The 18,754-nt window shown below is 38.1% G+C and overlaps 1 protein-coding gene across 15 annotated transcripts in view; it reads right to left on the bottom strand.

The window, feature by feature from the left end:
* The window catches only part of MCPH1 (microcephalin 1), a 229,824-nt gene that overhangs the window by 185,161 nt on the left and 25,909 nt on the right, over positions 1-18,754 (bottom strand). For 12 of the 15 annotated variants that reach the window (XM_043510356.1, XM_038397543.2, XM_043510353.1 and 9 more), the window contains 2 exons: positions 16,901-16,996; positions 6,412-7,743 (listed from right to left, as the gene is read on the bottom strand). In XM_043510356.1, coding sequence (XP_043366291.1) covers positions 6,412-7,743; positions 16,901-16,996 — 1,428 coding nt within the window. The remainder of the gene's footprint in view (positions 1-6,411; positions 7,744-16,900; positions 16,997-18,754) is intronic. The other 3 variants (XM_043510355.1, XM_043510360.1, XM_038397550.2) reach the window with 3 other exon arrangements.

Here is an 18,754-nt window from a genome sequence, read left to right as displayed (position 1 = left end):
TCTGGAGTACTGTGTCCAGTTTTGGGCCACACGTTACAAGAAGGATGTGGAAAAATTGGAAAACATCCAGCAGAGGGCAACAAAAATGATTAGGGGACTGGAACACATGACTTATGAGGAGAGGCTGAGGGAACTGGGATTGTTTAGTCTGTGGAAGAGAAGAATGAGGGGGAATTTGATAGCTGCTTTCAACTACCGGAAAGGGGGTTCCAAAGAGGATGGATCTACACTGTTCTCAGTGGTAGCAGATGACAGAACAAGGAGTAATGGTCTCAAGTTGCAGCGGGGGAGGTTTAGGTTGGGTATTAGGAAAAACTTTTTCCACCACCCTCCTAGTGAAGCCCTGAAATGCGTTACCTAGGGAGGTGGTGGAATCTCCTTCCTTAGAAGTTTTAAGGTCAGGCTTGGCAAAGCCCTGGCTGGGATGATTTAGTTGGGGATTGGTCCTGCTTTGAGCAGGGGGTTGGACTAGATGACCTCCTGAGGTCCCTTCCAACCCTGATATTCTATAATTCTATGATATTACAGGAGCTGGTATGACAAATGTGCTTCTTAAAAAGCTGGAAGATACGGGAATTGTGATAGCTGACATGAGAGGTCAGGGCTACGATAATGGTGCCAACGTGGTACCAGTGGTAGCAGATGACAGATCGAGAAGTAATAGTCTCAAGTTGCAGTGGGGGAGGTTTAGGTTGGATATTAGGAAAAACTTTATCACTAGGAGGGTGGTGAAGCCCTGAAATGCGTTACCTAGGGAGGTGGTGGAATCTCTTTCCTTAGAAGTTTTTAAGGTCAGGCTTGACAAAGCCCTGGCGGGGATGATTTAATTGGGCATTGGTCCTGGTTTGAGCAGGGGGTTGGACTAGATGACCTCCTGAGGTCCCTTCCAACCCTGATATTCTAGGATTCTATGTATAGAAAACTATATAACAGTGCTGTTGATTAGTTGCAGTTAACTCACACGATTAACTCAAAAAAATTAACCATTTAAAAAATTAATCACGATTTATCGCACTGTTAAATAGAATACCGATTTAAATTTATTAAGTATTTGTGGATGTTTTTCTACGTTTTCAAATGCATTGATTTCTATTACAACACAGAACACAAAGTGTACAGTGCTCAATTATTAATTTATTAAAAGTATTTGGACTGTAAAATGATAAACAGAAGAACCAGTATTTTTCAATTCACCTCATACAAGTACTGTAGTGAAATCTCTTTATTGTGAAAGTCTAACTTACAAATGTAATTTTGTTTGTTACATAACTGCACTCAAAAACAAAACAATGTAAAACTTTAGAGCCTACAAGTCGACGCAGTCCTACTTCTTGTTCAGCCACTCGCTAGGACAAACAAGCTTGTTTACATTTACGGGAGATACTGCTGACTGCTTCTTATTTACAATGTCACCTGAGAATGAGAACAAGCATTTGCATGGCACTTTTGTAGCCGGCATTGCAAGGTATTTACGTGCCAGATATGCTAAACATTTGTACGCCCCTTCATGCTTCGGCCACCATTCCAGAGGACATGCATCCATGCTGATGATGCTTGTTAAAAAAAATAGTGCATTAGTAAAATTTGTGATTGAACTCCTTGGGGGAGAATTGTATGTCTCCTGTTCTGTTTTACCCGCACTCTGCCATATAGTTCCTGTTATAGCAGTCTCGGATGATGACCCAGCACATATTGTTCATTTTAAGAACATTTTCACAGCATATATGACAAAATGCAAAGAAGGTACCAATGTGAGATTTCTAAAAATAGCTACAGCACTCAACCCAATGTTTAAGAATTTGAAGTGCCTGCTTGCTTTCAGAAGTCTTAAAAGAGTAACACTCCGATGAGGAAATTACAGAACCCAAACCACCAAAAGAAGAAAATCAACCTGCTGGTGCCATCTGACTCAGATGATGAAAACGAATATACGTCGGTCTGCTCTACTTTGGATTGATACCAAGCAGAACCCATCATCAGCACAGACGGGCATGTCCTCTCGGTAGCCAAAGCATGAAGGAACATATGAATCATTAGCGCATCTGGCATGTAAATATCTTGTGACACGGCACAATCTCCTGTTCTCACTTTCAGGTGACTCTGTAAACAAAAAGCGGGCAACATCATCTCCTGCAAATTGTAACCAAACTTATTCATCTGAGCTATTGGCTGAAGTAGGACTGAGTGGACTTGTAGGCTCTAAAGTTTTAGATTGTTTTGTTTTTGAATACAGGTTTTTTTTGTACATAATTCCACATATGTAAGTTCAACTTTCATGATAAAGAGATTGCACTACAGTATGTGTATTACATCAACTGAAAAATACTATTTGTTTTTTACTGTGAAAATATTTGTAATAAGAATATAAAGGTGAGCACTGTACATTTTGTATTGTGTTGTAATTGAAATCAATAGATTTGAAAATGTAGAAAACAAAATATTTAAATAAATGGTATTCGATTATTGTTTAATCACGTGATTTATTTTTTAATTGAGAGATTAATAGCGATTAATTTTTTAATCGCTTGACAGCCCTATATAAAACATTTATTTACAAGCAGAAGATTCAAAACGATAAGAAATACAATATGTAGTTGTGGGACGGGGTATCTATCTCGCACTGGCCTACCTGGGATTGACAGCACATTGTGGGCTGAATAGGCCACGCCCCTTGCCCCTGCTGGGCATGCTCTAGCTGGAAGCAGGATATAAAAGGTAGCAGCCCTGCCCAGTCTGGACTGACTGAGGAGGAGAGTGGACATACGCGGCAGGCTCCTGCCAGAGAGCTGCTGGAACTCCAGACTGCCGAGGCTGAAGACACGGCATCTGAACTGGAACTCCCCTTAACTGTAGAGGATCAGAGTGACAGGAGGTCACTACCTCCAAAGGAACTGATGGAGTCGGAATCAAGGGTAGGAGGCAGCCCAGGGAATACGAAGATTGAAATGGGAAACAAGCCTGACTATGGGTTTCATAAGGTCCTGGGTCGGGATCTGGTGGGGTAGGGTGAGCCTGGAGCCCCCTAGCCTGCCCCACATTTACCGCTGAGTGCAGGCACATGTAGGGTGGACATGACTGCCCAAGGGCAGCTCCAAGGACTCTGGGCACTAAGCCACACTGCCCTGGGAGCAATGGTGGCCCTATGGACTCTGGCCACTAGGCTGAGCTGCCCTAAAGACAGAGAGCACCCGAGTGACTCTTGCCATTTGAGCCATAGCTACTCCTTTAATTAACCTGACACCCCATGACAAGCTGTAATATAACCACACACACACAGTTATCCAACCTTAAAGCGTCTGTGTCTTTACAGAGGTGGAAAAATTAAGAAATTAAGGCTAGCATTTTCAAATTTGTATGTCTCAAATATCAGCAGTGCTGAACACCCAGGATGAAAGCCTGGCCCAACTGAAATCTATGGCAAAACTCCTGTTGACTTCGAGAGTGTCCAGGTGTCAACCCCCCCCCCCCCCCCCCCGAGCTCCCATCCAAGTAAATGGGACTAAAGTTGCCCATTTTCACCACAAGCAATTAGCAGCGATGAAGAGATTTCAGGACTTCTGATTCTTCAGCCTTGTGCTCAATCCAGAAGACTATAGAAGACCGGAGCAATTTACAATTTTTGCCACATAAGAGAATGTACCGTTTCCATATTCACTATAAAGCATCTTAAAAATATATACATCACTCAAGTCCCAAGTTTATAATTCAGAAAAACTAAAAAGAATATGAATGAATCCTATGTTCAAGTGTCATCTGAACAATTGAAGAATGTTTAATCTTTCTTAAAATCTATTAATATTCCATTCCTTGCCTCACCTATCATTTATTGTTGGGGTTTTCAGGTAAGTAGCTATAGGAATTAAATAGATCTGGGCAAGCGTTGCCATTCTAGACCACAGCAGAACACCAAATTATCTAATCGCTATCCCTATCAAAAAATAAATCCCAACCAGACTGATGGAAAATTGTATTACTATAAAATGTAGTTTAAGTAAGTTTTACATAATTTGATAACTAGCAAACCCATAAATCTTCCCTTATCTCATGCTATATTAATGGTCACTGAAAATAGTGTATACTGCTGCATTTCCATTAACTCTTATTCACAGATGAGGAAACCACCAATTCTCTCCCTTGCGTTCAGTGCAAATGTCACTGATCACAAAGCACTGCAAGATGTTAACCGTAGCTTTTCTTATTCCTGCACAGTTCAGGAAGAAACACTGACAACAGTGGGAACAGAGCCCTATAAAAGTGAACTGCTTAGGAAATTGTGCACAGTTTGCAAAGTCAGAGCAGGGGACCTGAATGGTCAGACCCCAGATTTCACTTGCATGTAATGCCCATGCACTCACATCTATGGCCACAAATGGTTTGCACATAAAAATTTTTATCAACTGCTCACACAAGTCTTGATGTTGGAAAATAACATGCACAGGCAAAGGCAGAATTGAGGATCCATTGCAAATAAGTATCCTCTCATTGAAATCAATGGGAATTTTGCCAATAACTAAAGGAAAGAAATATTTGGGGTCAAATCTTTTTTTCCCCTCTAAATTTCAAACTCTAGCATAAGTATCAAAGCAAAAAAAATTTTTTTTTCAAGGGACAAATCTTTTATGCAGAAAGCAGATCAGTTCTGTCATCATGGATATTGGATTACTTTTTGTCTACATGTTTCAGGAGAAAGGTCAAAGATTTTATCAGTGATTTTTTTCAGCATTTTAAAAAAACAGCAGTTTCCTCTCTGCTAGCTCTAATTAATATTTTCAAACAAACAATTACCTGGAACATAGGAACAAAAATAAGTTATTTACAAATTTTTACTGTTTCAACATAAACAGCAACAAATAAATTATCTTACATTAGAAGGGAATTCACAAATCAATCCAAAATAAAAATGAAGGCTTTATTTACAAAACATCAATATTTAATAACCAGTCTGATTCAGTTTGAAAATTCTTCACATTAACTAATCTAAAAGTTTAAGTGGAACTTGTTTCACATAACTTTATATTTAAACAAATTCAAATCTTATTCTTTTTATTATTGCTCCTTCCCTTTCAAATGATTTTAAACAAGGGCTCCCCAAACTCAGGCTCTATTTGATCCTTGACAAGGCTGAACTTGTGACATCAGAAGCACCACAAAAGAAAACGGTGACAATTGTAAATGCCAGATATCATTAGATCAAGCAGCACTGGAGTAATGAAAGTTCTTAACCAAAACACAGATTTTCAAACAGCAGCAGGAGGCAGAAAAATATAAAGGCTCAGTAAATTGACTATTTTCAAGTTTGCCAAAGTTTGAAAGTTCTTCTTTGGGAATTAAAGCAGAGTGCCCCCAAAGACATGCTAATTTTTGTATCTGGAGCTAGAATTTATAAGTTAATCAAAGCAATTGACGTAGATATCTAACTTTAAAACCACACAAATGGAAGAAGGACCTTTTGAGATCCTTATGCTTATCTTGTAAAAAGAACAAAGAAAAGGTATTAATTTTATGACCATTTGCTAAGCTTGGGTACCTGGCACAAAAAAATAGATCTCCATAATCATTTAGGTCTAAAATTGCGACAAAAGTGTTTTTTTTTTTAAGCTACACAATTGTGGGGTACTCCAGACCTTAAAATATTGGTACTTATTTTATTAATTAAGCCAAAGCAGTGGCCTGAGGTGTAGAGATACCATACAGCTATATTTAAGGTTCTCTATTAGCTTAGACTTTTTTTCATGATTTATAATCAGCTATGTTTGCTGTGCACTAAAACTTTGCATGAAGTTTTTAATAAAATGTAGACATTCTAGCACTCTTTTGTAAAAGAGTAACTAAATTTACAAAATGAAACTAACCTTATGAAAAAGTTTTCCCATATTCAAAAAGTCAAAAATATCAAATTTTAAAAATAGTGTACCCACAACAGGCATTAATTTTTTTGCAGGGAAATGCCTATGGTATCGTATCATACTAGTATATTCTAATACCAGAATGATTCTAGTAATTTTTAAACCAGCTTAAAATGATTATCCAGTAATAAAAAAAATCTGACTTAAAAATTAAGCCTGCAACATACTGAAAAACAAATTAAGTTTAATCCATCCATCCATATCTCTTGGACTCACTCCTTCACTTCCATCCACACCGATGGCATGAGTTACAGGAATGCAAGTTTTCAACTTATATTTTTATGGGCATCTCCCCCTGCTGATTTTTACCACAATTTTATTTAAAGGTAGTTTTTCCACTGGTGGATTAAGGAATATACACTCCAAATTAAGTACTATATAATATGGACAATTTGTAAAATCACAGCATAATTAACCATGATAATACTGTTTCTTAGGATACACAAGAAAAATGGCACAGGGTTTTTATAGTGTGCCAAATACCAGGAAAGAGAAGTTCACATACTTGGACTGCATTTTTTGAGCAGGATTTCCTTCTTTTTTCCTGTTGACTTTTCTGTATTTGTAGAGTCTGGAAAAGTAAGTGGGTGTTCTTTTGGCTCCACAGCACCTATTTTGTCACTTTTTAAAGAATCCGATGCCATCAATGCAGTATTTTCTTCTGGTAGTCTAGTTTCTGAAAGCCATTGTTTTCCCTCAACATGGTAGTCCATTTCAGAATTTAGTTGCACAAACATTTTTAATGCATCATGATGCTGCATCTTTGAATTTTCATTTGAGTGGAGCAACTTACCAGTAGCTTGAGGGCAGCTATTCACACTAGTTCTGCAGGTTATTTTCTGACCATTTTGATGCAGTTGATTCAGAGGGCTAGAACCCAGGGCTTCTGCAGTCTCAGTATTTACTCCACCTGACGTGCAGTTTAAGGTCACACTTACTGTACTTTCGGAACATTCAGTTAGCTTGCAGTCACTCTCTGTTGAAACACCGCTTGTCTTAACAGTTCTTTTCCTTTTTTTGGAAACAGCAATGCACTGTTTATCTGACCCTTCAAACAATCTATCTTGTTTGTGGCTTAAAAAGTCTCTTTTGCAACTCACTTCAGGAGCACTTGGAGAATTCTGCTGAACTTGCAAAGGAAAGTGTCTTACGTGCATTTCACTTTTCTTCAAATTAGAAGGTGAAAAAAAGTCTTCATATGAAGCTTCCTCTATGTCCGATGACTTGTTACGTGTGGTCATCGCTAGAAGAAACTCATTTTCAGACCCTATCTTACATAATGCCAATGTGGTCAATTTCATATTATATTTTTCTCTTTTTGGTTTTCCCCTTATTTTGTATCTGACACTACAATCCCTTGTGTCAACAGGAATATTTATGTCACCCAAATGCATATTAATAGAATCTTCATTGCTCACTAATGAATCAGACTGATTACCTGTGGTAACTGCAGCAGCTTCCAATTGGACAATTTTGGGGGAAAGAGTGGTGTGACTCAAGTCTTTTTCCTGGAGAAAAGAACTTTTGGTTGAAACCAATGCAGAAGTCAGAGTATCTGCACCACTCTGATTTAGGTTAAGGGAGACTTTAGATTTTCTCTCTTTAGCAAAGAGTTTATCTTCTAGAGGGCGTTGCAAAATTAGTTTTTTGTTTAAATGTTTTCTGTTAGATGATTTTGGAGTTAAGTTCCCTTGGTCACTGCTGGAAAACAGAGAATGCTCTGATGCAGGTGTTGAAACATAAATATCACTTTCAGCTGATGCTGGTTTCTGATTTTTGTATTTACAGTTTCCCCAAATATCAAAACTCGAGTTTAAAGAATCACTGATGTGTTCTTCTGCAAAACATGAAGAACAGCAATATAAACACTTTAACAAAATGGAACACGAAAAGTTAGTGAAGTATGTGGGAAGTTACTGAAATAATTGTCCAAAGATTTAGCTACTTAACATTCACGCAGCTAAGATTTTCACTTAAATATTGAAAAAATGCATTTCTGTATTTTTCTCTTACAATATTCACTTTATAAAGTGTTTGGTGAAAGAATGTGATAATTTTAAAGAACCTTTTCATAACTCGAGCAACCCAGGGCTCAGATACAGACTAGAAGAGTTTTGATTATTCTAGAACAGCTCTGAGAAGCCCCTATATCAATACTTACATTTTTTGAAACACATACTCATTTATTGCAATAGCTATATTTGTAATGAAATGCTCTCCTACAAGAATTACAGTAAGTTTTAGAGGTATTGCACAAGTCTATTAGCTGTCTTGATATAAGTATGATATGGCTATTATCCTGATTTTAACTGAGTTGGAGAAGATGAAAGCTGAAACTTCACATAATATATCAGACACCTGAGACAGCAACTGAAAGTGAAATCCATATTTGTGCTTAACAGACATTAACAAAAGGGCACATACTAGATAAAATAGGATATCAGTTCACATCTAAATAAGTGTGACGTTACACTTCCATATTCTTCATAGAAATGTTATTGATATAATAAAGATATACTTTATGCAAGATAGGTCTTGTAAGATATCATTGGAAAGGTTATAATTTACTGAATAAGTTTATCCAATTTGTATGCATTATCATTTTTGTATCTGAAGCTGGGAATATTGACCATGTCTCTGTATTTCAAATGTGCTACACTGAATGAGGCCAAACAATATTAGTGGCTTTAAATGTCCATAAGCATAAGGATTACTCCAGGAACTATGTGCAACAGAAACCCCTCAGAGATAGCTCTACACAAGGAGAACTGTTTGACCCAGGTCACAGCAAAAAGGGGGGGAAGATATAAAAGAAGGACAATGACAACATGGGGGTCCTCACTCTCCCGAAAAAACCACAGCTGAAAACACCTGAAGAACAAAGACTGAACTGTGAGAAATGAAGATCTTTAGCCTGTGTATGAAAACCTGGGAAAGCTTTAAGCTTGTGCTTTAAGAATCTGCTAGCCTGTTTATCACTCAGGGTGAGAATTTGCTAATTTGTATCCTACCTATCTAGTGTGTTAAGCTCAGTTTGCGGCTTTTGTTTATTTACTACGGTAATCTGCTTTGTTCTGTTTGATATCCCTTTAATCACTTAATCTACCTTTTGTAGTTAATAAACTTATTTTGTTAATTATTAAACCCAGATTATGTAATTTCTAACTGGAAGGGGGAAGAAGTCATGCACATCTCTCTTCACAGTGAGAAAGAGGGCAGATTTTCATGAGCTTGCGCTGTGCAGATATTTTTTTTTTTAAACAGTGCAACACCGTTTATCTCCCAAAAAGGGTGTGCACGTGAGTGCTGAGGGGAGCCCTCTCACGCATAGCTGACTTCAGTCTGTGTCTGCAGCGGGGTGTGACCCTACCTCTGTATGTGTGCGCGCACACACACGCACACACTGCAAGAGGCCAGAGAACCTAATTCAGCAAAGCAGGAAGAGCGAACCCAGGCTGGTTGAGCAGGAGAGGCTCAGTGAAATCCCAGTACATGAGATGGCATCCCAGAAGGGGGCAACCCATCACATTAAGTTAATTTGAGTTAACACAGCATCTGAAGCTTCTTCCTTAAACAATGCGGAAATGATTTGTATTATCACTTTAATCACTACCAAACTAAAAATCTATATACCGCAGCTCATTCTATGAAAGCATTTGAATTTTGAACATTTTCTAAAGGAGGTGCTGATGGAATTATTATTGCAGTATGTAACCAAATAGAGATCTGAATTTTTCAGGGGATTATGGCAGTCTTTCTACACTAAAATTAATCTCTCCTTTTTCTTTGCCTATTGTCAAGTGTGCTGGTTGTGGCTTTAGTGTTGCAACAGATTCCTGAAGGAACCTACAGTACAGACAAAAATATGGTGATCATAGGCTATGGGGGAAAGAAAGCGGCAGCTTCTTTTATGGGAATATCAATACTGCTCTCCAGACACCATGTTCATAATTGAAAGCAAAGCCACAGGAGGACATATGACAATAATCCAACACATGCTGTATTCGCAGGAGCAGATCCACTCTTACATACCTATAACCCTTTGCTTTCTTATTCATTATAGAATACCCCCATAGTACATTAGTGACAGGCACAACATCTGCAAGCAGCATATGGTAAACCTAGTGGCAGGAGTAAGACACTAGACAGACGACTGAACTGTCTACCATTATGACAATTCTTATGGCTGTGCAGATTTTACTTTCTACTTTGATCAATTGCTACAATCTAAATCTAGTTCTTTGCTCTCGCCTCCAACATAGAAGCTACATCAAATACAAAAAATAAGCATGAGGCCATAGTTACATGTGCCAGCAACAAGATTAATAGGCAGATGAGCATGAAAGAAAGCTGAGCAGCTCTCAGCAAGTCATCCCCTATACTGCACATCGTACAAAGCAAGCATCTAGCTTAAGCAGCAGCCCTGATTAAAATACTGCCGCTGATTAACCTGTAACCATAAAACATGAGCAAGAAAATGTAAAAACATACTGTCATTTTATTTATGCAGCAATCTATTGCAGTCTTTGGTTTATAAATTACTCTCTCAAACTCTAATTTTTTCCAGTGGCCTTCAGTAAAATATTCCATATGTTCATTACAGTATGTGTGGAAGTTTTGTAAGAATATAAGAATGGCCACACTGGTCAGATCAATTGTTCATTTAGCCCAGTATCCTGTCTTCCAGTAGTGGTCAGTGCCAGATGCTTTAAAGGGAACGAACAGAACAGGACAATTATTGAATGGTCCCCTGTCACAGTTCCAGCTTCTGGCAGCTAGAGGTTTGGAGACACCCAGAGCATGGGCTTGCATCCCTGACCATCTGGCTAATAGCCATTGATGGACCTATGCTTCTTGAACTTACCTATTTCCTTTTTGAACCCAGTTATATCCTTCACAACATCCCTTGGCAACAAGTTCCACAGGTTGTGCATTGTGTAAAGAATTACTTCCTTATGTTTGTTTTAAGCCTGCTGCCTATTAATTTCACTGGCTAATCCCTGGTTATTGTGTTACTGAGTAAATAACGCTTTTTATTTTTTGTGTTTAGTAAATATCAGTTCCTTATTCACTTTCTCCACACCATTCATCATTTCATAGACTTCTATCATATCCCCCCATAGTTGTCTTTTTCTAAACTGAACCATCCCAGTCTTTTTAATCTCTCCTCATATAAAAGGGTTAGAGACCCATAATCATTTTTAAAAAGAAAAGGAGTACTTGTGGCACCTTAGAGACTAACAAATTTATTAGAGCATAAGCTTTCGTGAGCTACAGCTCACTTCATCGGATGCATTTGGTGGAAACAGAGGAGAGATTTATATACACACACAGAACATGAAACAATGGGTTTATCATACGCACTGTAAGGAGAGTGATCACTTAAGATAAGCCATCACCAGCAGCAGGGGGGGGGGAAGGAGGAAAACCTTTCATGGTGACAAGCAAGGTAGGCTAATTCCAGCAGTTAACAAGAATATCAGAGGAACAGTGGGGGGTGGGGTGAGGGGGAAGAAATACCATGGGGAAATAGTTTTACTTTGTGTAATGACTCATCCATTCCCAGTCTCTATTCAAGCCTTTTGTTGCTCTTCTCTGTACTTTTTCGAATTATTGCATATATTTTTGAGATGGGGTGACCAGAACTGCACATAACTTTCAAGGTGTGGGCATACCATGGATTTACAGAGAGATATGATTTTTTTCCTACTTTCTCTCCCTTTCCTAATTGTTCCTAACATTGTTAGCTCTTTTGACTGCCACTGCACATTGAGCAGATGTTTTCCAAGAACTATCCATGATAACTCCAAGATTTCCTTCTTGAGTGGCAACAGCTCATTCAAATCCCATCATTTTGTCTGTGCATTTGGGATTATTTTTTCAAATGTGCATTACTTTCCAGTTATGCACGTTGAATTTGATCTCCCATTTTGTTGCCCAGTGACCTAGTATAGTGAGAGCTTTGTACCTCTCCACAATCATCTTTAGATTTTAACTATCTTGAGTAATACTGTATCTGCAAATGTTGTCACCTCACGTTTCATCCAATTTTTCAGATCATTTGTGACTATGTTGAATAGTACTAGTCCTACTACAGATTGTTTTGTGACACTGAACCCCCTATTCTTCACAGATTATTTTATATACATACATACATACATACATACACACACACACACACACACACACACACATATATATATACCGGCATAATTTGATGCATTATGCAAGATTGGTCATGTGAGATTGTAACGAAGTGAGAATGTTCTTAATGTTTTCTCTGAATGCTGTGTGAGTGCCTCAGTTTCCCCATGCAGTTCTTAAGTATCTAGGTGGTGAAATAAGCAGGGTGATTGTTGCAGAGCCCTAGAGGGCCAGTGTGATGCTGTCTGCACAGAGAATGGCTGACACCCGTCTCCTGGCAACTGATGGCCTGGCCCCCTCCTCTGCAAGTGCCACTGAAGGTATTGGAGAATAAAGAGATCAGGTGGCCTCCTGGCCCGGAAAAGAGACAAAGGCCGGAGGAGGGGCTGGAGAGTTTCAGTTTGGAGCTGGCTGGGGAAATGGAGGGAGGCCCAGATGGTGAAATGGCCTCCCTACCCCACAAGATGGACCTGACAGGTGCTATTCTCTGTACCTACAAGCTCTATTTTACACCATGTACCTGTCTTCTAATAAACCTTCTGTTTTACTGGCTGGCTGAGAGTCATGTCTGACTGCAGAACTGGGGTGCAGGGCCCCCTGGCTTCCCCAGGAGCCCCGCCGATGCGGACTCACTGCAGGAAGCACACTATGTAAAGAGGGGATGCTGAATGCTCCAAGGTCAGCCACAGGAAGCCGAAGTTGTACAAGCTTCTTGCCCTGGAGACAGTCTGCTCAGAGAAAGGAGGCTTCCCCAGAGTCCTGACTGACTTCGTATGGAGTAGTTCCGGAGCATTGCCCGGTGACTCTGTGACAGAGATATCATTGGAAAGGTTAACATTTACTGAATGATTATCCTATTTGTATGTATGTGTCATTTTTGTATCTGAAATTAGAAATATTGACTATGTATTTGTGTTACAAATATATCTACGCCTGGGTAACACCCACTAGACAAAAGACTCTCAGTCTAGATGGTTGGTTAGGAAGGGTCCATTCAGGTTAATGAGCCATTAGGAAAACAAGAGGCCTTAGAAGAAGCTTATCTTCCTGAACCTAGGGATGCTACAAACAGATGCCGAGTTATGGCTACTGTAACACTACAGGGCCATGTGCCCAGTCATCTGGTGCATCTTGGGATACCAGTGCTTTTCAATTGACAGGCGTGGGAACCAAGCTTTGAAACAGAGTTCCCGCGATATGCAACAATTATATAAGCAAGGGGAGTGACATCATGGGGGTTCTTTACTGACTCCCCGACCCAGAAAGACTCTTGAAAACACCTAAGGAACAGAAAGACTGAACTGGGGGAAGTGCCGGACCCAGACTGAATGGATTTTTAACCTGTGAATGAAACACCTGGAGATTCCAAGCTGTAAGTTAGTGCAGCTTGCCCCTTTAGAATCTGAAACATATTGATATCATTTAGAGTGAAAAACTGCTATTCATCTGATCTATGTAGTATATTAAGCTTAGTTTGTGTTTATTAGCTAGGTAATCTGTTTTACTATTGCTATCCCTTATAATCACTTGTAGTTAATAAACTTGATTTTGCTTTGTCTAAAGCCAGTGTGTGTGGGGAAATCAAATCAGGGCAGAAAGCTGTTGGATATTTCCTCTCCACATTGAGGGAGGAGGTGAATTTCATGAGCTTACTCTGCACAGTCCTCTGTGCAGCGCAAGAAGATAAAATTTTGGTTTTACACTCAGGGAGGGGGGAGGGAGATGAGGTGTATCCGAGTAGCTGGAAAGTTCCTTAGCTGATGCTTCCCCATGCATAGCTGATCACAGCATCTCTATGCAGCTGGATGTGTCCCTACCTACCTGTGCTGGTAAAATTGCAGACTGGGAGAGGGCTTGGCAGGCTGGTCACAGCAGTACAGTGTAAAGGAAGCCCAGGCTGGTGGGTCAGGGGGACTTAGTGGTATCCTAGTTTCAAGTGGCATCCTGGGGGGAAACCAGTCACACACTTTATTTACCTTTCTCCATTCTGAAAACTGACCATTTATTCCTACTCTTTGTTTTCTGTCTTTTAACCAGTTACTGATCCATGAGAGGACCTTCCCTCTTATCCCAGCACTACTTACTTTGCTTAAGAGCCTTTGGTGAGGGACCTTATTAAAGGCTTTCAGAAAAAGTCCAAGTACACAGTATCAGCTGGATCACCCTTGTCCACATACTTGGTGAATACCTCAAAGAATCCTAATAGATTGGTGAGGCATGATTTCCTTTTAGAAAGCCATGTTAACTTTTTCCCTACACACCATGTTCATCTGTGTCTGGTAATTGTTATTTACTATACAGTTTCAACCAGTTTGCATGGTAATGAAGTTATGTTTACTGGCTTATAATTGGCCTATAGGGCTGTCAATTCATCACAGTTGACTCAAGCGATTAACTCAAAACAAACTAACTCAAGTAAAAAATTAATCATGATCAATCACAGTTTTAATCACACTTACATTTAAATTGGTATTTTATTGTTTATAATAAAAAATTGATGTTTTTCTATTTTAAAATATATTGATTTCAATTACAACACAGAACAAAAAGTCTACAGTGCTCAGTTTATTTTTTATTAAATATTTGCACTGTAAAAAACAAAAATAGTATTTTTCAATTCACCTCAAACGAGTACTATAATGCATTTACATGAGAGTGCAAGTTACAAATGTAGATGTGTGTGTTTGTTACATAACTGCACTCAAAAACACAACAATATCAAACTTCAGATCCTGCAAGTCCACTCAGTCCTACTTCATATTCAGCCAATTGCTAAGACAAACAAGTTTGTTTACATTTACGGGAGATACTGCTGCCTGCTTCTTATTTACAATGTCACCTGAAAGTGAGAACAGGAGTTCACATGGCATTTTTGTACCTGCGTTGCAAGGCATTTATGTGCCAGATACGCTAAACATTCATATGCGCCTTCATGCTTCAGCCACCATTCCAGAAGACATGCCTCCATGCTGATGACACTCGTTAAAAAAATAACTTGTTAATTAAATTTGTGACAGAACTCCTTGGGGGAGAATTGTACGTCCCCTGCTCCATAGTTTTACTTGCATTCTGCCATATATTTTGTGGTATGGCAGTCTCGGATGACAACTAAGCATATGTTATTTGATTTAAGAACATTTTCACTGCAGATTTGACAAAACGCAAAGAAGGTATCAATATGAGATTTCTAAAGATAGCTATAGCACTCAATTCAGCGTTTAAGACTCTGAAGTGCCTTCCAAAACCTGAGAAGGACAAGGCGTGGAACATGTCAGAAGTCTTAAAAGAGCAACACTCTGATTTGGAAACTACAGAACCTGAACCATCAAAAAAGAAAATGAACCTTCTGTTGGTGGCGTCTGAGTCAGATGATGAAAACGAATGTGCGTCAGTCCACACTGTGTTGGATAGTTATTGAGCTGAACCAGTCATCAGCATGGAAGCATGTCCTCTGGAATGGTGGCCGAAGCATGAAGGCGCATATGAATGTTTAGCATATCTGGCCCGTAAATACTACAACAGTTATCTGAACACCTGCTCTCACTTTCAGGTGACATTGTAAATAAGAAGCAGGCAGCATTATCTCCCGTAAATGTAACCAAAATTGTTTGTCTTAACGGTTGGCTGACCAAGAAATAGGACTGAGTAGACTTGTAGGCTCTAAAGTTGTACATTGTTTTGTTTTTGAGTGCAGTTATACAATACAAAAAAAAAATCTACATTTGTAAATTGCACTTTCATGTAAAGAGATTGCACTAGAGTACTTGTATGAGGTGAACTGAAAAATACTATTTCTTGTGTTTCTTTTTTACATTGCAAATATTTGTAATAAAAAATATAGACTGAGCACTGTACACTTTGTATTCTGTATTTTGATTGAAATCAATATCTGAAAATGTAAAACACATCCAAAAATATTTAAAACAATAGAATACCATTTAACAGTGCGATTAAAACCGCAATTAATTGTGATTTTTTTTAATCTCGTGATTAATCACAATTAATTTTAACAGTTTGACAGCCCTAATTGAAAGGCTCACCACTAGACTTTTTTTTTTTTTTTTTTTTTAAATCAGCGTTACATTAGGTATCCTCCAGTCATCTGGTACAGAGGATGATTTAAGTGATAGGTTACATACTACAGTTACTAGTTCTGCAATTTCATATTTGAGTTTCTTCAGAACCCTTGGGCTTGGTGATTTATTACTGTTTAATTTATCAGCTTGTAAAAAATTAAGACACCTAAATCTGGAACAGTTCCACAGATTTGTCACTTAAAAAGAATGTCTCAGCAGTGGGAATCTCCCTCACAACCTCTGAGTGAAGACCGATGCAAAGGATTCATTTAGTTTCTCCACAACGGCCTTGTCTTCAAGTTGTCCTTTTGCTTCCAGTATCAGACTATTTGAACTACACACACACAAGTTTATATAGCACTACTAAAAGAAAAGATCACCAATAGCGAACCAAGACAGTAAGCCATAAGAACAAGGATGGGCATTTACCTCATATTGTTTCTCACGCTCTTTCGTTACAGTTCTTACACTTTACATGCTTTTCAAATCAAAGGGAGAACTTTTTGCTTACTTTTACCACTTGTATTCAAATATAAGCATGTTTTCCCAAATCTCGCAGGGATATTTATCCTCACAACACGTTAAGGATTGTGAAACACTGAGATATGCTAACAAAAAAAGTGGTATATAAGAAAGGTTGTCTCGTTGAAGTCAAAACCTGAGTATGTCACACTACACTATAATACAAACTAACTAGAATAAATTATGTTTTTACTTAGCACATTTATAATTTTAAAAAATATATTTCACAGAACTTAAAGTTACATTATTTACCTGGCAGCAATGCACTTGCAGAACTGGTGACACCAAGAGACTCTCCATATCCAGGCTGTGTTGAATTAAGTGTAGATATCTGAGACATTTGTGAAGCTAAAATATAATTTATGAATAGTTTATTACACTTTTTTCCCTAGGAAAGTTTCAAATTTAAAATGCTCATCTATCCTGAGAGACAAATCCAAGACTTCATTAGTATCCTTACTGTGAAGCAAAGCACGCACATACAAAATAAGCAAACAGGACTGTGATATATTTGCAACCAATACCATTTTCTGATATATTGATCTTCCGTAAGTCAAGAAAGTTAAAATGCTTCAATCTGGCTATCTCAGTCCCTCCCTAAATAACAGATACTTTTAAAGATTCCATTTTTAGGTGTCCAAGTATGGGTCTAGAAGCCTAACTTTAGGCTCCTATTTCTGAACATTTTGGCCTGTGTGTATAAACAAGTTCACAAGTGCTTTGTTAAAGTACTGAAAGTCTAAATAGCTTTGTATTGTTAACAGTGAAGGGAATTTTAATTTGAAGTGAAAAGAGAAATTATGCCACTAAGGGAAAATACAATTTTAGCCCTTGACGCTGCAAACACTCGTGCACCTACTAAAATTTCAAGCACTTGAATGATCCTATTGAAATCAGTAGCACTATTTATGTGTGAGTAAAGTTATGGATGTGCTTAAATGTTTGCTGGATCAAGGCCTTAATCTTCATTGTTTTGAATTCTGCAGATAGTTCTGTAAATTCAAATACCAGTCGTGGCATTTGCAAATACAGTGTTTATACTTCAGTTCATTGTAAATTTTATTACAAATAGCACAAATTTGCACAGCTTAATATAGCCACAAGCCAATTTAAACCTGTTTCTTAAAAAAAAATATTTAAATCAATTATTTAAAATCAGACCACCCAATGCTACTTTGTATAGTAAATTAGTAACATTTAGATTGCTTATGTTTTTTTTATCTATCAGGAGCTCTCCCTTTTATCATGATCTGACATTAAGTGTATGAATAAAAAATTTAAAAAAAAAGGTCCAATTTTGTGGAATTTTGTTCAAAACTAGAGGACCATGCTATTACAAAAATCAATATTTTAATATTGAATTTGTTTTAAACAAATTTATTCCCATAAAAACATACTGCAAAACAAAAATAGATATTTCAAAATAGCATGTTTCTGGTATGAAAATATATTTTTAAATCTAAAAACAAAACATTTGAGTCAAGAAATGTGATTAACTCCTTTTCTTTTCACTCTCAAAGTGTTACTTGCATAATTCTACTATGCATATCAGCAGAACCATTGCAGTTTATGTTATCTGACAATCACTGATTTCAGTTATAGTATGAAATATCAGAAAGTAGTTAAATGACATATTAGGGAATATTAAAATAGCACTGTGAGTGGGAAGAATCTTTAATAATTTCCAGGTTTCAGAGTAGCAGCCGTGTCAGTCTGTATTCGCAAAGAGAAAAGGAGTACTTATGGCACCTTAGAGACTAACAAGATTATTTGAGCATAAGCTTTCGTGAGCTACAGCTTACTTCATTGGATGCATTCAGTGGAAAATACAGTGGGGAGATTTATATTCATAGAGAACATGAAACAATGGGTGTTACCATACACACTGTAACCAGAGTGATCACTTAAGGTGAGCTATTACCAGCAGGAGAGCGGGGGGTGGGGGTGGGGGGGATAAAACCTTTTGTAGTGATAATCAAGGTGGGCATTTCCAGCAGTTGACAAGAACGTCTGAGGAACAGTGGGGGGTGGAAATAGTTTTACTTTGTGTAATGACCCATCCACTCCCAGTCTCTATTAAGCCTAAGTTAATTGTATCCAGTTTGC

The sequence above is a fragment of the Dermochelys coriacea genome, chromosome 3, assembly GCF_009764565.3.
Source record: "Dermochelys coriacea isolate rDerCor1 chromosome 3, rDerCor1.pri.v4, whole genome shotgun sequence".
Lineage (NCBI taxonomy): Eukaryota > Metazoa > Chordata > Testudines > Dermochelyidae > Dermochelys > Dermochelys coriacea.
Note: the sequence above shows the minus strand (reverse complement) of the source record. Positions and strands in the feature narration are given on the sequence as shown.